Source organism: Nerophis lumbriciformis, linkage group LG02 (assembly GCF_033978685.3).
Source record: "Nerophis lumbriciformis linkage group LG02, RoL_Nlum_v2.1, whole genome shotgun sequence".
NCBI classification, from domain to species: domain Eukaryota; kingdom Metazoa; phylum Chordata; class Actinopteri; order Syngnathiformes; family Syngnathidae; genus Nerophis; species Nerophis lumbriciformis.
In genome coordinates, this window is record NC_084549.2 from 4,420,648 (window position 1) to 4,441,484 (window position 20,837).

The 20,837-nt window shown below is 35.6% G+C and overlaps 1 protein-coding gene across 1 annotated transcript in view; it reads left to right on the forward strand.

Annotated features, from left to right (window-relative positions):
* LOC133577504 (ubiquitin thioesterase Zranb1-like) overlaps positions 1–20,837 on the forward strand; it is a 70,278-nt gene that overhangs the window by 29,444 nt on the left and 19,997 nt on the right. The window contains exons 4-5 of the mRNA XM_061931442.2: positions 3,639–3,792; positions 10,521–10,592. Coding sequence (XP_061787426.1) covers positions 3,639–3,792; positions 10,521–10,592 — 226 coding nt within the window. The remainder of the gene's footprint in view (positions 1–3,638; positions 3,793–10,520; positions 10,593–20,837) is intronic.

Consider the following 20,837-nt stretch of genomic DNA (forward strand, 5'->3'; position numbering starts at 1 on the left):
ACCGTCATCTTTGTTGTAGCGGTGTAGCGTGCAAGGACGGGGAGTGGAAGAAGTGTCAAAAGATGGCGCTAACTGTTTTAATGACATTCACACTTTACTTCAATCAATAACGGAGCAGCATCTTCTCATCCGGAAACAACAACAACACCCGGAAATGTGTCCCGGGAAAAACCGTCCGACCGGAACTCTCTAATAACTAAAGTTCCCTGGGTGAATAATGTCAACTCACTACACCGGTATGTTTTAGTGCTTTCATGGTGAGTTTACTGACAGATATAAGTAAGAACTTTACACTACTTTATATTAGAAATGGCAACAGCGGAGGATGAATGTCACATAACAAGAAGATAGAGAAAAAGAAGCTTATAGACTACAAAGGCGGACGCAAGGACTTATGCAGATCCCAAATACACATCAGCAGGTACCATAAAGTAATAAAAGTTGCTTTTGCATAATATTGTGAAACAAAACATCAGATAATGTCTGCTAATAGGTGACATTTTGCAGTCCTTCTACACACACCATAATAATACTGTATGTTGAAGCACAGTACGTCTGACTATGGTAGCCGTAATGCTCTGGCAGTCCATCAAGCGGTGCGCCTTCATAGCTTACCAAAGTCATATTAAAACATTTTGACAGATTTTTGAGCGCCGTGTGTAACGTTCTTCATTTTCAATGGAACATTTAAAGTTTTGGTGTTGTTTACTGGCGTCATAGTGCAGTCTACACGTATCTCTTATGTGTGACTGCCGTCATATTGCAGTCTACACGTATCTCTTATGTGTGACTGCCGTTATATTGCAGTCTACATGTATCTCTTATGTGTGACTGCCGTTATATTGCAGTCTACACGTATCTCTTATGTGTGACTGCCGTTATATTGCAGTCTACACGTATCTCTTATGTGTGACTGCCTTTATATTGCAGTCTACACGTATCTCTTATGTGTGACTGTTATTATATTGCAGTCTACACGTATCTCTTATGTGTGACTGCCATCATATTGCAGTCTACACATATCTCTTATGTGTGACTGCCATTATATTGCAGTCTACACGTATCTCTTGTGTGACTGCCATTATATTGCAGTCTACACGTATCTCTTATGTGTGACTGCCATTATATTGCAGTCTACATGTATCTCTTATGTGTGACTGCCATTATATTGCAGTCTACATGTATCTCTTATGTGTGACTGCCGTTATATTGCGGTCTACATGTATCTCTTATGTGTGACTGCCATTATATTGCAGTCTACATGTATCTCTTATGTGTGACTGCCGTTATATTGCGGTCTACATGTATCTCTTATGTGTGACTGCCATTATATTGCAGTCTACACGTATCTCTTATGTGTGACTGCCATTATATTGCAGTCTACACGTATCTCTTATGTGTGACTGCCATTATATTGCAGTCTACATGTATCTCTTATGTGTGACTGCCATTATATTGCAGTCTACATGTATCTCTTATGTGTGACTGCCGTTATATTGCGGTCTACATGTATCTCTTATGTGTGACTGCCATTATATTGCAGTCTACACGTATCTCTTATGTGTGACTGCCATTATATTGCAGTCTACATGTATCTCTTATGTGTGACTGCCATTATATTGCAGTCTACACGTATCTCTTATGTGTGACTGCCATCATATTGTCACTTTGATCGTCTTTCTTTTCATTGACACAAATGTTGCACATGTTTCTATGTCATTTATGTTGTATTTTAGACAGAACAATATTTTATTAGTATACATCCATTTCCTCACGCTTGTCCCTCTCGGGGTCATGGGGGTGGTCCTAGCTGCATTTGGGGTCGGGGGGCGGTAAACCCTGGACAAGTTGGCTCCTCATCACAGGGCCTATTTTATTAGTAGGCGACTTGTCCAGGGTGTACCCCGCCTTCCGCCCGATTGTAGCTGAGTTAGGCTCCAGCGCCCCCCGTGACCCTAACCCAGGGGTGCTCACACTTTTTCTGCAGGCGAGCTACTTTTCAATTGATCAAGTCGTGGGGATCTACCTCATTCATATATATAATTTACATTTACTTATTTATGAAATATATGTTTTTGTTAACAAGTTAAAGGTGTTTAACGATAATGCAAGCATGTTTAACACATATAGTTAATATTGTTAAAAAAATTAAAGGTGTTTAATGATAATACAAGCATGTTTAATACATATAGTTAATATTGTTAACAAGTAAAAGGTGTTTAATGATAATACAAGCATGTTTAACACATAGTTAATAAGTTAAAGGTGGTTAAAGATAATACAAGCATGTTTAACACATATAGTTAATATTGTTAAAAAATTAAAGGTGTTTAAAGATAATACAATAATGTTTAATACATATAGTTAATAAGTTAAAGGTGGTTAAAGATAATACAAGCATGTTTAACACATATAGTTAATATTGTTAAAAAATTAAAGGTGTTTAATGATAATACAAGCATGTTTAATACATATAGTTAATATTGTTAACAAGTAAAAGGTGTTTAATGATAATACAAGCATGTTTAACACATATAGTTAATAAGTTAAAGGTGTTTAATGATAATACAAGCATGTTTAACACATATAGTTAATATTGTTAAAAAATTAAAGGTGTTTAATGATAATACAAGCATGTTTAACACATATAGTTAATATTGTTAACAAGTTAAGGTGTTTAAAGATAATACAAGCATGTTTAACACATATAGATTCCTTTCTTTCATGAAGACAAGAATATAAGTTGGTGTATTACCTGATTCTGATGACTTGCATTGATTGGAATCAGACAGTGGTGCTAAAAACGTCCGCATTTTCGAATGGAGGAGAAAAAAAGTCCTCCTTTCTGTCCAATACCACATGAAAGTGGTTGGTTTTTGGCATCTTATTTGTCCAGCTTCCGTACTCCTTTGTATACACTTTACAAGAAATACATTGTCGGCAAACTCCGTAGCTTGCTAGCATGTGCACGCCAGCTTTCTGAGACTCTTATTTTGTTAGCGCAACTGTTCAGTCGGTCTTTGGAGTTTTGACGACAGGTACGGCGCCAGAGTCTGTTGAAATAAAGTGTTTCTCGCCTTCCAGTCGGTAATTTTAATGAGCTGGCAGCAGCCAGCGTCATCTCAGAAGACCCTCGGGTGCCGTGAATGTCAATCAAGTGACGAAAGTGACGTCATAGTGAAGATTTATGATCGCTCATTTTTAGGACAATTTTTTTAATGCCTGGCTGGTGATCGACTGACACACCCTCGACGTAATGAGCACCCCTGCCCTAAAGGGAATAAGCGGTAAAAAATGGATAGATGGATTTTTGTATTAGTAATAAAAAAAAAAAAAGATACATATTAAAATATTTTATTATTATTCTATAGTTATTTATTTCTTTTTCCTGGGGACCCCCTAGCACCCCAGGGAGGAGCCATTGGCTGTGGGTCCCTTAAGACTTCACTGTTGGGTTTGTGTACTTATCACTAAGTACGTTTTTTGAAAGGAAATCGATAAAAAATGTAATGAGAAAAATCATTCATTCTCAGCCCCACTGGCAAAAAAAACTAAACAATCAAACATACATCTGTCGACCTTATTTGAAGATGTGTAGCGAAGCCTTCTCTTACCGAGCATCTTTTGGTTCTGTGCAGGTGTCCCAACAGGCCGCCAAGTGCATCCCAGCCATGGTGTGTCCCGAGCTGACGGAGCAGATCCGCCGCGAGGTGGCCGCCTCCCTCCACCAGCGCAAAGGAGACTTCACCTGCTACTTCCTCACCGACCTGCTCACCTTCACGCTGCCTGCAGGTGAGAGACGTGCTGGCGGTTTAGCTAAAACACCAAGCGGCTCTTTGGCAGGAGTATTTGGTTGGCTCTTTTAATCACCGCTGGCCTCAGTGGCCTCGTGGTTAGAGTGTCCGCCCTGAGATGGATAGGTTGTGAGTTCAAACCCCGGCCGAGTCATACCAAAGACTATAAAAATTACCTCCCTGCTTGGCACTCAGCATCAAGGGTTGGAATTGGGGGTTAAATCACCAAAAATGATTCCCGGGCGCAGCCACCGCTGCTGCTCACTACTCCCCTCACCTCCCAGAGGGTGATGAAGGGTGATGGGTCAAATGCAGAAGATCATTTTGCCACATTTAAAGTTAAAGTACCAATGATTGTCACACACACACTAGGTGTGGTGAAATTCGTCCTCTGCATTTGACCCATCACCCTTGTTCACCCCCTGGGAGGTGAGGGGAGCAGTGAGCAGCAGCGCCCGGTAATCATTTTTCAATCAATCAATCAATGTTTATTTATATAGCCCTAAATCACAAGTGTCTCAAAGGGCTGCACAAGCCACAACGACATCCTCGGTACAAAGCCCACATAAGGGCAAGGAAAAACTCACCCCAGTGGGACGTCGATATGAATGACTATGAGAAACCTTGGAGAGGACCGCATATGTGGGTAACCCCCCCCTGTAGGGGAGACCGAATGCAATGGATGTTGAGTGGGTCTGACATAATATTGTGATAGTCTAGTCCATAGTGGATCTAACATAATAGTAAGAGTCCAGTCCATAGTGGATCTAACATAATAGTGTGAGAGTCCAGTCCATAGTGGATCTAACATAATATTGTGAGAGTCTAGTCCATAGTGGATCTAACATAATAGTAAGAGTCCAGTCCATAGTGGATCTAACATAATAGTGTGAGAGTCGAGTCCATAGTGGATCTAACATAATATTGTGAGAGTCTAGTCCATAGTGGATCTAACATAATAGTAAGAGTCCAGTCCATAGTGGATCTAACATAATAGTGTGAGAGTCGAGTCCATAGTGGATCTAACATAATATTGTGATAGTCTAGTCCATAGTGGATCTAACATAATATTGTGAGAGTCTAGTCCATAGTGGATCTAACATAATAGTAAGAGTCCAGTCCATAGTGGATCTAACATAATAGTGTGAGAGTCGAGTCCATAGTGGATCTAACATAATATTGTGAGAGTCTAGTCCATAGTGGATCTAACATAATAGTAAGAGTCCAGTCCATAGTGGATCTAACATAATAGTGTGAGAGTCGAGTCCATAGTGGATCTAACATAATATTGTGAGAGTCTAGTCCATAGTGGATCTAACATAATAGTAAGAGTCCAGTCCATAGTGGATCTAACATAATAGTGTGAGAGTCGAGTCCATAGTGGATCTAACATAATATTGTGATAGTCTAGTCCATAGTGGATCTAACATAATATTGTGAGAGTCTAGTCCATAGTGGATCTAACATAATAGTAAGAGTCCAGTCCATAGTGGATCTAACATAATATTGTGAGAGTCTAGTCCATAGTGGATCTAACATAATAGTAAGAGTCCAGTCCATAGTGGATCTAACATAATAGTGTGAGAGTCGAGTCCATAGTGGATCTAACATAATAGTGAGAGTCCAGTCCATAGTGGATCTAACATAATAGTGTGAGAGTCCAGTCCATAGTGGATCTAACATAATAGTGAGAGTCCAGTCCATAGTGGATCTAACATAATAGTGTGAGTCCAGTCCATAGTGGATCTAACATAATAGTGTGAGAGTCGAGTCCATAGTGGATCTAACATAATAGTGAGAGTCCAGTCCATAGTGGATCTAACATAATAGTGTGAGAGTCCAGTCCATAGTGGATCTAACATAATAGTGAGAGTCCAGTCCATAGTGGATCTAACATAATAGTGTGAGAGTCCAGTCCATAGTGGATCTAACATAATAGTGAGAGTCCAGTCCATAGTGGATCTAACATAATAGTGAGAGTCCAGTCCATAGTGGATCTAACATAATAGTGAGAGTCCAGTCCGTAGTGGATCTAACATAATAGTGTGAGAGTCCAGTCCATAGTGGATCTAACATAATAGTGTGAGAGTCTAGTCCATAGTGGATCTAACATAATATTGTGAGAGTCTAGTCCATAGTGGATCTAACATAATAGTAAGAGTCCAGTCCATAGTGGATCTAACATAATAGTGTGAGAGTCGAGTCCATAGTGGATCTAACATAATAGTGAGAGTCCAGTCCATAGTGGATCTAACATAATAGTGTGAGAGTCCAGTCCATAGTGGATCTAACATAATAGTGAGAGTCCAGTCCATAGTGGATCTAACATAATAGTGAGAGTCCAGTCCATAGTGGATCTAACATAATAGTGTGAGAGTCCAGTCCATAGTGGATCTAACATAATAGTGAGAGTCCAGTCCATAGTGGATCTAACATAATAGTGTGAGAGTCCAGTCCATAGTGGATCTAACATAATAGTGAGAGTCCAGTCCATAGTGGATCTAACATAATAGTGTGAGAGTCTAGTCCATAGTGGATCTAACATAATATTGTGAGAGTCTAGACCATAGTGGATCTAACATAATAGTAAGAGTCCAGTCCATAGTGGATCTAACATAATAGTGTGAGAGTCCAGTCCATAGTGGATCTAACATAATAGTGTGAGAGTCCAGTCCATAGTGGATCTAACATAATAGTGAGAGAGTCCAGTCCATAGTGGATCTAACATAATAGTGTGAGAGTCCAGTCCATAGTGGATCTAACATAATAGTGTGAGAGTCCAGTCCATAGTGGATCTAACATAATAGTGAGAGTCCAGTCCATAGTGGATCTAACATAATAGTGTGAGAGTCCAGTCCATAGTGGATCTAACATAATAGTGAGAGTCCAGTCCATAGTGGATCTAACATAATAGTGTGAGAGTCCAGTCCATAGTGGATCTAACATAATAGTGTGAGAGTCCAGTCCATAGTGGATCTAACATAATAGTGTGATAGTCTAGTCCATAGTGGATCTAACATAATAGTGAGAGAGTCCAGTCCATAGTGGATCTAACATAATAGTGTGAGAGTCCAGTCCATAGTGGATCTAACATAATAGTGAGAGAGTCCAGTCCATAGTGGATCTAACATAATATTGTGAGAGTCCAGTCCATAGTGGATCTAACATAATAGTGTGAGAGTCCAGTCCATAGTGGATCTAACATAATAGTGAGAGAGTCCAGTCCATAGTGGATCTAACATAATAGTGAGAGAGTCCAGTCCATAGTGGATCTAACATAATATTGTGAGAGTCCAGTCCATAGTGGATCTAACATAATAGTGTGAGAGTCCAGTCCATAGTGGATCTAACATAATAGTGAGAGAGTCCAGTCCATAGTGGATCTAACATAATAGTGAGAGAGTCCAGTCCATAGTGGATCTAACATAATAGTGTGAGAGTCCAGTCCATAGTGGGGCCAGCAGGACACCATCCCGAGCGGAGGGATGGTATACAAATGAGTTTTAAGATGGGACTTAAATGCTTTTATTTTTGGTGATTCAACCCCCAATTCCAACCCTTGATGCTGAGTGCCAAGCAGGGAGGTAATGGCTCCCATTTTTATAGTCTTTGGTATGACTAGTGTGTGTGTGTGACAATCATTGGTACTTTAACTTTAACTTTTATGAAGCGGCATCATGCAACGGGGTTGTGTTCTTGTTCTTGTAGATCAGGCCTGGGCAATTATTTGACTCGGGAGGGGGGGCAGATTTAGATAAAGAAGAGTGTCTGGGGGCCGGTATATCTATTTTTAGGACCACTAATACAAAACCTCACAATAATGATCGAAATCTAAAAACGTTATGACAGACCGCCTTAAAAAAACGGAATGGAATTTGACATTTTTTTTTACTGAATGAGACACCCAGAATGTACATGAAAATAAAGAATGTGGGATTTACAATATTAACTATGAAGGATAAAACACTGAATATTAACATATTTTGCAATCAACCGAAACACAACCAAAATGCAACAGTGAAATATGAACGCGAAGGGTTCTGAGAGATCTCATAGTGACCATAGTAACTACTTAGACATACTTGCCAACCCTCCCGGATTTTCCGGGAGACTCCCGAAATTCAGCGCCTCTCCCGAAAACCTCCCGGGACAAATTTTCTCCCGAAATTCAGGCGGACTCAGGTCCTCCACAATATAAAAAAGTGTACCTGCCCAATCACGTTATAACTATAGAATGATGGAGGGCGAGTTCTTGGTTTCTTATGTGGGTTTATTGTTAGGCAGTTTCATTAACGTCCTCCCAGCGCGGCAACAACACACAACAACAGCAGTCACTTTTTCGTATACCGTAAAGCAGTTCGTCTGCCGTAAACAGCAATGTTGTGACACTCTTAAACAGGACAATACTGCCATCTAGTGCATTTGTTGAAAGCACTTTTGTGCGTGCCACACATCAATTCAGCATGGTTCGAAAAATAGTGACAGAGAATAGAACAAGGATGGACAATTCAACCCTTAACTCAACAATGAGTAGATGAGTGTTATGTGTGTGTATATGTGTAAATAAATGAACACTGAAATTCAAGTATTTATTTTATATATATATATATATATATATATATATATATATATATATATATATATATATATATATATATATATAAATAATAAAATATATATATACATATATATAGCTAGAATTCACTGAACGTCAAGTATTTCTTATATATATATATATATATATATATATGAAATACTTGACTTGGTGAATTCTAGCTGTAAATATACTTCTCCCCTTTTTTGGCAAGTATGTACTTAGATGACCATAGTAACTAATTAGATGACTATAGTAACTAATTAGATGACTATAGTAACTACTTAGATGACCATAGTAACTACTTAGATGACTATAGTAACTAATTAGATGACCATAGTAACTACTTAGATGACCATAGTAACTACTTAGATGAGCATAGTAACTAATTAGATGAGCATAGTAACTAATTAGATGACCATAGTAACTACTTAGATGACCATAGTAACTACTTAGATGACCATAGTAACTACTTAGATGACCATAGTGACTACTTAGATGAGCATAGTAACTACTTAGATGACCATAGTAACTACTTAGATGACCATAGTAACTACTTAGATGAGCATAGTAACTAATTAGATGACCATAGTAACTACTTAGATGACCATAGTAACTAATTAGATGACCATAGTAACTACTTAGATGACCATAGTAACTAATTAGATGACTATAGTAACTAATTAGATGACCATAGTAACTACTTAGATGACCATAGTAACTACTTATATGAGCATAGTAACTAATTAGATGAGCATAGTAACTACTTAGATGACCATAGTAACTACTTAGATGACCATAGTAACTACTTAGATGAGCATAGTAACTAATTAGATGACCATAGTAACTACTTAGATGACCATAGTAACTACTTAGATGACCATAGTAACTAATTAGATGAGCATAGTAACTAATTAGATGACCATAGTAACTACTTAGATGACCATAGTAACTACTTAGATGAGCATAGTAACTAATTGGATGACCATAGTAACTACTTAGATGACCATAGTAACTACTTAGATGACCATAGTAACTAATTAGATGGCCATAGTAACTACTTAGATGAGCATAGTAACTAATTAGATGACCATAGTAACTACTTAGATGACCATAGTAACTACATAGATGACCATAGTAACTACTTAGATGACCATAGTAACTACTTAGATGAGCATAGTAACTAAATAGATGACCATATTAACTACTTAGATGACCATAGTAACTACTTAGATGAGCATAGTAACTAATTAGATGACTATAGTAACTACTTAGATGAGCATAGTAACTAATTAGATGAGCATAGTAACTACTTAGATGACCATAGTAACTACTTAGATGAGCATAGTAACTAATTAGATGACCATAGTAACTAATTAGATGACTATAGTAACTACTTAGATGACCATAGTAACTACTTAGATGACCATAGTAACTACTTAGATGAGCATAGTAACTAATTAGATGACTATAGTAACTAATTAGATGACCATAGTAACTACTTAGATGACCATAGTAACTAATTAGATGATGCAGATTCCAAGCATGTAAATACTTAGTATAGTTGAAGACTTCCGGTCATTAGAAAAGATGAGTGCACATCATAATGGCAGCTACACTTTACATCTTAAACATCTAAAACAATTATTTGGGAATGTCCGGCGGGCCAGATTGAAAAGCTCAACGGGCCGCATGTGGCCCCCGGGCCTTAGTTTGCCCAGGTCTGTTGTCTCCTTTTCAAATCGTCTCAACTTGCAGCGTCTACTAGCTTAAGCCTTGATTGATTGATTGAGACTTTTATTAGTAGATTGCACAGTACAGTACATTTTCCCTACAATTGACCACTAAATGGTAACACCCCAATAAGTTTTTCCACTTGTTTAAGTCGGGGTCCACGTTAATCAATTGATGGTAAGCCAAGCAGGACAATAAGGACCTTGGCTCAATGCAGTCGTTTGTTCTTAGAGGAAGAATTAGCAGTGTTGGAGCTAACGTGAGCAAAAACATGCTGGCTGGACTTGAAGTGAGCGTTGCTAGTTCCCCCCCCTCAGTGGTGTGTGCTACTGAGTTAAAACGCTCTTGAAATAGCAGTGAAATATATCTGTCAATAATTTGCTCTTTGGGCCTTTCAGACATTGAGGACTTGCCACCAGCAGTTCAAGAAAAACTCTTCGATGAGGTCTTGGACCGAGATGTGCAAAAAGGTAAAATATTTACTGTCATCAAGATGAGATGTTGTACTTCTCAAGGGACAATACTAGAGCAATGAAACTTGGATGTAACAGAGTAGTCAGTGTACAGCTTGTTCAGAAGTATCTAGGGGTGTAACGGTACGTGTATTTGTATTGAACCGTTTCAATACGGGGGTTCGGTTCGGAGGTGTACCTAACGAGTTTCCACACGGACATATGAAGTAGCGTAACGCACGTTGTGTAAACAATGCACACCGAGGCACAACACACGGCATGCTAGCAGCTAACGGGCTAGGATAGACTGACCATACGTCCTCTTTTCACCGGACATGTCCTCTTTTGCGGAGTTTCTTAAATGCCTCAAATGTCCGGCATTTTGAGTTAGTATTTTCAATGTACGTTCAGGGTTAAGAAGGGGTTAAAAACAAAACAAACAGCAGCATTGGTGAGGGAGGGGCAGAGACAGAGAGAGAGAGAGAGTTATGATAAACGCGCATGCGTCGCCAGGCTCTGCTTTTTATCCATAGATTTATCACATTTAATGTTTTATTATCTATAGCAGGGGTGTCAAAAGTGTGCCTAACCCATTTGTGGCCCACAGCTAATGTTTTAAAGGCCCACGGCACATTCTAAAAATACTATTAAAATAAACAAAAACATAACAAAAGTGAAATAAAAAAGCTTAAAGCTCATTTAGAAATAGTTGCAATGTTGACTAATAAAACAAAGCTGTTTTTTTTTTCTTTCAAACTGTCATTGCTCAAAACATAATATTGAATCAAAATCAATGTTATTAGGAATTATTGACCTATCCAAGGTTCCCATTACTTCACATCAAATATTACACTAAGAAAAATATTTTTGGTGGAAGATTTTGCAAATTTGGTAAATAAATAACCCCAAAATGTATATTTTGTTGTTTTCTTACTGTACCGAAAATGAACCAAACCGTGACTTCTAAACCGAGGTACGTACCGAACCGAAATTTTTGTGTACCGTTACACCATACTTGCCAACCTTGAGACCTCCGATTTCGGGGTGGGCGTGGTTAAGAGGAGAGGAGTATATTTACAGCTAGAATTCACCAAGTCAATTATTATATATATATATATATATATATATATATATATATATATATATATATATATATATATATATATATATAAGAAATACTTGACTTTCAGTGAATTCTAGCTATAAATATATATTTCTTTTATTATATATATATAAAAATAAGAGAAATACTTGAATTTCAGTGTTCATTTATTTACACATATACCCACACATAACACTCATCTACTCATTGTTGAGTTAAGGGTTGAATTGTCCATCCTTGTTCTATTCTCTGTCACTATTTTTCGAACCACGCTGAACACCCTCTCTGATGATGCATTGCTGTGTGAAATGCACTAGATGGCAGTATTGTCCTGTTTAAGAGTGTCACAACATTGCTGTTTACGGCAGACGAACTGCTTTACGGTAGAGGAAAAACACGTCACTCAGGTCCGCATGGAGCTGGAGGGGGCGTGGCCTCCAGCTCCGCCTGAATTTCGGGAGATTTTCAGGACAAAATTTGTCCCAGGAGGTTTTCGGGAGAGGTGCTGAATTTCGGGAGTCTCCCGGAAAATTCGGGAGGGTTGGCAAGTATGCGTTACACCCCTAGTGTTGTATAACATTAGTTGGGAAATGACCAAAATTCAATGGTCAAATCAACGTCAGAACTCAACATTGATTAAACATTGTTAAACAAATTAGTAACCAGGCAGTTGTCCAGTGCACACACTCTCATGGTTCAAATGTCAACAACACCCGTCCCTACCTGTGACCCAATTATGCACAATTATTTAGCGTCTCACTTGTGTTGACAGCTATAAACTACTGCCGAGTCATTTCTTGTGCTGGACCAGTTGTGTATTGACTACTCTGAAGTTTCATTCCTGTGCTATTGTCCTTTTGAGTGGACACAAGAATGCTTGCTGACATGTAACAAGGGGTGTGCCCACTTCTGTGAAACACTGGATAACCACTCCAAGATGGTTTTCTGCCCACACACACACACACACACACCAAGTATTTGCAGCAGTTTATGACTTGCACTTCCTCTCTTGCTAAAAGTCCTGAGTCTCACTGATTGTCCTCCTGCCAGCTTCTCTCACTACAATGCTCAGTCCTCATCCGCTACACACACATTCTGGTATTTCTTACCTTCTGCAGACCTCTGAAAAATGCCTACCTCATTAGGACCAGCCTTTCTAGATATATAAAGATTTGTATTTACAACATTAATATATACATACTCTGCAAATATAAAAAAGGTAGGCTTTTAGTTAAATTTTTCTTTGTAATTGTTTTTTAATCTTCATTATTTACTTCAGGTAATTATAGTATGTCTCTATATACATATTTATTTTTATTGATTTGGGCCAAAGGGGACGCATTTCAATGTCTTACACACACTTGTTATTTCATATGTTGACCAGAGGGGGAGCACTTTTAAAAGCGACACACAGTCAATGTGAAAAATCCCTCCTTTTTGGGACCACCCTCATGTTGATAGATGTCACCAGCAGGGGTGCTAATGAGACATTTTCTATTAGATGCAATGTTATTGATTTATGTCATCACTTGTTCACACCTCCTCATATGGAAGATACTTTTCCTTCTTCATGTCTCAAGAAGGGTGGAAATACAAGAACACACACACACACACACACTTACACACGTATTTGTTACCTTCTTGAGACCTGAGAAAAATGCCTCCCTCTTTAGGACCACCCTATCTAGATACATAAAGATTTGTATTTACAACATTAATAATAAATACATACTATGCAAATATAAAAAAGCTTGTTGTGAAAAATTAGTTGGAATTTCACAAGAAAAATGTCACAATTTCACAAGAAAAACCTAGAATTTTGGCAGTATTATAATAAAAGTCGTGATTTTACTCAACGCAAGTCAAAATTTTACAAGAAGAACTGAACATTTGTGCAATATTATGATAAAAGTTGTAATTTTACTCAATAAGTCGCAAATTTACAAGAAAAAGCTTAACATTTTGGCAATTTTATGAAAAGAGTCGTCATTTTACTCGACTGAAGTCACAATTTTATGAGAAAACTAACATTTTGGCAATATTATAATAATCGGAATTTTTCTTGGCAAAATTATGACAAAAGTCAAAAAATGTCCCTATTTTACAAGAACAACAAAAAAACGGCAACATTGTGATAAAAGTCAGAATTTTTTATGACAAATGTCACCATTTTGCTTTAAAAAGTAATACATTTACATTAAAAAAACGTAATTTTACGAGAAAATATTGCAATATTACAGATACAGAAAGAATATGAGAAATTGCTCCCAATTTTATAAGAAAAAGTCGACACATTGTGAGAAAAAGACTGATTTTAGTTCATTTTTTTGTTTGTAATTGGTTTTTGGTTATTACAGTATGTCTCTATATACATTTTTTTTTAAATACATTTTGGCCAAAGGGGGCGGATTTTAGTTCCTTACACACACACACGTTATTTCATATGTTGACCAGAGGGGGAGCACTTTTAAAAGCGACACACAGTCAATGTGAAAAATCCCTCCTTTTTGGGACCACCCTCATTTTGATAGACGTCACCAGCAGGGGTGCTAATGAGACATTCTCTATTAGATGCAATGTTATTGATTTATGTCATCACTTGTTCACACCTCCTCATATGGAAGATACTTTTCCTTCTCCATGTCTCAAGAAGGGTGGAAATACAAGAACACACACACACACACTTACACACGTATTTGTTACCTTCTTGAGACCTCCGAAAAATGCCTCCCTCTTTAGGACCACCCTATCTAGATACATAAAGATTTGTATTTACAACATTAATAATAAATACATACTATGCAAATATAAAAAAGCTTGTTGTGAAAAATTAGTTGGAATTTCACAAGAAAAATGTCACAATTTCACAAGAAAAACCTAGAATTTTGGCAGTATTATAATAAAAGTCGTGATTTTACTCAACGCAAGTCAAAATTTTACAAGAAGAACTGAACATTTGTGCAATATTATGATAAAAGTTGTAATTTTACTCAATAAGTCGCAAATTTACAAGAAAAAGCTTAACATTTTGGCAATTTTATGAAAAGAGTCGTCATTTTACTCGACTGAAGTCACAATTTTATGAGAAAACTAACATTTTGGCAATATTATAATAACAATCGGAATTTTTCTTGGCAAAATTATGACAAAAGTAAAAAAATGTCACTATTTTACAAGAACAACAAAAAAACGGCAACATTGTGATAAAAGTCAGAATTTTTTATGACAAATGTCACCATTTTGCATTAAAAAGTAATAATTTTACATTAAAAAAAGTAATTTTACGAGAAAATATTGCAATATTACAGATACAGAAAGAATATGAGAAATTGCTCCCAATTTTATAAGAAAAAAGTCAACACATTGTGAGGAAAAAGACTGATTTTAGTTCATTTTTTGTTTGTAATTGGTTTTTGGTTATTACAGTATGTCTATATACATTTAAAAAAAAATACATTTTGGCCAAAGGGGGCGGATTTTAGTTCCTTACACACACGTTATTTCATATGTTGACCAGAGGGGGGAGCACTTTTAAAAGCGACACACAGTCAATGTGAAAAATCCCTCCTTTTTGGGACCACCCTCATGTTGATAGATGTCACCAGCAGGGGTGCAAATGAGACATTGTCTATAAGATGCAATGTTATTGATTTATGTCATCACTTGTTCACACCTCCTCATATGGAAGATACTTTTCCTTCTTCATGTCTCAAGAAGGGTGGAAATACAAGAACACACACACTTACACACGTATTTGTTACCTTCTTGAGACCTCCGAAAAATGCCTCCCTCTTTAGGACCACCCTATCTAGATACATAAAGATTTGTATTTACAACATTAATAATAAATACATACTATGCAAATATAAAAAAGCTTGTTGTGAAAAATTAGTTGGAATTTCACAAGAAAAATGTCACAATTTCACAAGAAAAACCTAGAATTTTGGCAGTATTATAATAAAAGTCGTGATTTTACTCAACGCAAGTTAAAATTTTACAAGAAGAACTGAACATTTGTGCAATATTATGATAAAGGTTTTAATTTTATTCAATAAGTCGCAAATTTACAAGAAAAAGCTTAACATTTTGGCAATTTTATGAAAAGAGTTGTCATTTTACTCAACTGAAGTCACAATTTTATGAGAAAACTAACATTTTGGCAATATTATAATAACAATCGGAATTTTTCTTGGCAGAATTATGACAAAAGTAAAAAAATGTCCCTATTTTACAAGAACAACAAAAAAAACGGCAACATTGTCATAAAAGTCAGAATTTTTTATGACAAATGTCACCATTTTGCATTAAAAAGTAATAATTTTACATTTAAAAAAAGTAATTTTACGAGAAAATATTGCAATATTACAGATACAGAAAGAATATGAGAAATTGCTCCCAATTTTATAAGAAAAAAGTCAACACATTGTGAGAAAAAGACTGATTTTAGTTCATTTTTTTGTTTGTAATTGGTTTTTGGTTATTACAGTATGTCTCTATATACATTTTTTTTTAAATACATTTTGGCCAAAGGGGGCGGATTTTAGTTCCTTACACACACGTTATTTCATATGTTGACCAGAGGGGGAGCACTTTTAAAAGCGACACACAGTCAATGTGAAAAATCCCTCCTTTTTGGGACCACCCTCATTTTGATAGATGTCACCAGCAGGGGTGCAAATGAGACATTGTCTATTAGATGCAATGTTATTGATTTATGTCATCACTTGTTCACACCTCCTCATATGGAAGATACTTTTCCTTCTTCATGTCTCAAGAAGGGTGGAAATACAAGAACACACACACTTACACACGTATTTGTTACCTTCTTGAGACCTCCGAAAAATGCCTCCCTCTTTAGGACCACCCTATCTAGATACATAAAGATTTGTATTTACAACATTAATAATAAATACATACTATGCAAATATAAAAACGCTTGTTGTGAAAAATTAGTTGGAATTTCACAAGAAAAATGTCACAATTTCACAAGAAAAACCTAGAATTTTGGCAGTATTATAATAAAAGTCGTGATTTTACTCAACGCAAGTCAAAATTTTACAAGAAGAACTGAACAATTGTGCAATATTATGATAAAAGTTGTGATTTTACTCAATAAGTCGCAAATTCACAAGAAAAAGCTTAACATTTTGGCAATTTTATGAAAAGAGTCGTCATTTTACTCGACTGAAGTCACAATTTTATGAGAAAACTAACATTTTGGCAATATTATAATAATAATCGGAATTTTTCTTGGCAAAATTATGACAAAAGTCAAAAAATGTCCCTATTTTACAAGAACAACAAAAAAACGGCAACATTGTGATAAAAGTCAGAATTTTTTATGACAAATGTCACCATTTTGCTTTAAAAAGTAATACATTTACATTAAAAAAAAGTAATTTTACGAGAAAATATTGCAATATTACAGATGCAGAAAGAATATGAGAAATTGCTCCCAATTTTATAAGAAAAAAGTCAACACATTGTGAGAAAAAGACTGATTTTAGTTCATTTTTTTGTTTGTAATTGGTTTTTGGTTATTACAGTATGTCTCTATATACATTTAAAAAAAAAAACATTTTGGCCAAAGGGGGCGGATTTTAGTTCCTTACACACACTTGTTATTTCATATGTTGACCAGAGGGGGAGCACTTTTAAAAGCGACACACAGTCAATGTGAAAAATCCCTCCTTTTTGGGACCACCCTCATTTTGATAGATGTCACCAGCAGGGGTGCAAATGAGACATTGTCTATTAGATGCAATGTTATTGATTTATGTCATCACTTGTTCACACCTCCTCATATGGAAGATACTTTTCCTTCTTCATGTCTCAAGAAGGGTGGAAATGCAAGAACACACACACACTTACACACGTATTTGTTACCTTCTTGAGACCTCCGAAAAATGCCTCCCTCTTTAGGACCACCCTATCTAGATACATAAAGATTTGTATTTACAACATTAATAATAAATACATACTATGCAAATATAAAAAAGCTTGTTGTGAAAAATTAGTTGGAATTTCACAAGAAAAATGTCACAATTTAACAAGAAAAACCTAGAATTTTGGCAGTATTATAATAAAAGTCGTGATTTTACTCAACGCAAGTCAAAATTTTACAAGAAGAACTGCACATTTGTGCAATATTATGATAAAAGTTGTAATTTTATTCAATAAGTCGCAAATTTACAAGAAGAAGCTTAACATTTTGGCAATTTTATGAAAAGAGTCGTCATTTTACTCGACTGAAGTCACAATTTTATGAGAAAACTAACATTTTGGCAATATAATAACAATCGGAATTTTTCTTGGCAAAATTATGACAAAAGTAAAAAAATGTCCCTACTTTACAAGAACAACAAAAAAACGGCAACATTGTGATAAAAGTCTGAATTTTTTATGACAAATGTCACCATTTTGCTTTAAAAAGTAATACATTTACATTAAAAAAAAGTAATTTTACGAGAAAATATTGCAATATTACAGATACAGAAAGAATATGAGAAATTGCTCCCAATTTTATAAGAAAAAAGTCAACACATTGTGAGAAAAAGACTGATTTTAGTTCATTTTTTTGTTTGTAATTGGTTTTTGGTTATTACAGTATGTCTCTATATACATTTAAAAAAAAAAACATTTTGGCCAAAGGGGGTGGATTTTAGTTCCTTACACACACGTTATTTCATATGTTGACCAGAGGGGGAGCACTTTTAAAAGCGACACACAGTCAATGTGAGAAATTCCTCCTTTTTGGGACCACCCTCATGTTGATAGATGTCACCAGCAGGGGTGCAAATGAGACATTCTCTATTAGATGCAATGTTATTGATTTATGTCATCACTTGTTCACACCTCCTCATATGGAAGATACTTTTCCTTCTTCATGTCTCAAGAAGGGTGGAAATCCAAGAACACACACACACACACACTTACACACGTATTTGTTACCTTCTTGAGACCTCCGAAAAATGCCTCCCTCTTTAGGACCACCCTATCTAGATACATAAAGATTTGTATTTACAACATTAATAATAAATACATACTATGCAAATATAAAAAAGCTTGTTGTGAAAAATTAGTTGGAATTTCACAAGAAAAATGTCACAATTTCACAAGAAAAACCTAGAATTTTGGCAGTATTATAATAAAAGTCGTGATTTTACTCAACGCAAGTCAAAATTTTACAAGAAGAACTGAACATTTGTGCAATATTATGATAAAGGTTGTAATTTTATTCAATAAGTCGCAAATTTACAAGAAAAAGCTTAACATTTTGGCAATTTTATGAAAAGAGTCGTCATTTTACTCGACTGAAGTCACAATTTTATGAGAAAACTAACATTTTGACAATATTATAATAATAATCGGAATTTTTCTTGGCAAAATTATGACAAAAGTAAAAAAATTTCACTATTTTACAAGAACAACAAAAAAACGGCAACATTGTGATAAAAGTCAGAATTTTTTATGACAAATGTCACCATTTTGCATTAAAAAGTAATAATTTTACAATAAAAAAAGTAATTTTACGAGAAAATATTGCAATATTACAGATACAGAAAGAATATGAGAAATTGCTCCCAATTTTATAAGAAAAAAAGTCGACACATTGTGAGAAAAAGACTGATTTTAGTTCATTTTTTTGTTTTTAATTGGTTTTTGGTTATTACAGTATGTCTCTATATACATAAAAAAAAAAATACATTTTGGCCAAAGGGGGCAGATTTTAGTTCCTTACACACACGTTATTTCATATGTTGACCAGAGGGGGAGCACTTTTAAAAGCGACACACAGTCAATGTGAAAAATCCCTCCTTTTTGGGACCACCCTCATTTTGATAGATGTCACCAGCAGGGGTGCAAATGAGACATTCTCTATTAGATGCAATGTTATTGATTTATGTCATCACTTGTTCACACCTCCTCATATGGAAGATACTTTTCCTTCATGTCTCAAAAAGGGTGGAAATACAAGAACACACACTTACACACGTATTGGTTACCTTCTTGAGACCTCCGAAAAATGCCTCCCTCTTTAGGACCACCCTATCTAGATACATAAAGATTTGTAATTACAACATTAATAATAAATACATACTATGCAAATATAAAAAAGCTTGTTGTGAAAAATGAGTTGGAATTTCACAAGAAAAATGTCACAATTTCACAAGAAAAACCTAGAATTTTGGCAGTATTATAATAAAAGTCGTGATTTTACTCAACGCAAGTCAAAATTTTACAAGAAGAACTGAACATTTGTGCAATATTATGATTAAAGTTGTAATTTTATTCAATAAGTCGCAAATTTACAAGAAAAAGCTTAACATTTTGGCAATTTTATGAAAAGAGTCGTCATTTTACTCGACTGAAATCACAATTTTATGAGAAAACTAACATTTTGGCAATATTATAATAACAATCGGAATTTTTCTTGGCAAAATTATGACAAAAGTAAAAAAAATTCACTATTTTACAAGAACAACAAAAACAACGGCAACATTGTGATAAGAGTCAGAATTTTTTATGACAAATGTCACCATTTTGCATTAAAAAGTAATAATTTTACATTAAAAAAAGTAATTTTACGAGAAAATATTGCAATATTACAGATACAGAAAAAATATGAGAAATTGCTCCCAATTTTATAGGAAAAAAGTCAACACATTGTGAGAAAAAGACTGATTTTAGTTCATTTTTTTGTTTGTAATTGGTTTTTGGTTATTACAGTATGTCTCTATATACATTTAAAAAAAAATACATTTTGGCCAAAGGGGGCGGATTTTAGTTCCTTACACACACGTTATTTCATATGTTGACCAGAGGGGGAGCACTTTTAAAAGCGACACACAGTCAATGTGAAAAATTCCTCCTTTTTGGGACCACCCTCATTTTGATAGATGTCACCAGCACGGGTGCAAATGAGACATTCTCTATTAGATGCAATGTTATTGATATGTCATCACTTGTTCACACCTCCTCATATGGAAGATACTTTTCCTTCTTCATGTCTCAAGAAGGGTGGAAATACAAGAACACACACACACACACACACACACACACTTACACACGTATTTGTTACCTTCTTGAGACCTCCGAAAAATGCCTCCCTCTTTAGGACCACCCTATCTAGATACATAAAGATTTGTATTTACAACATT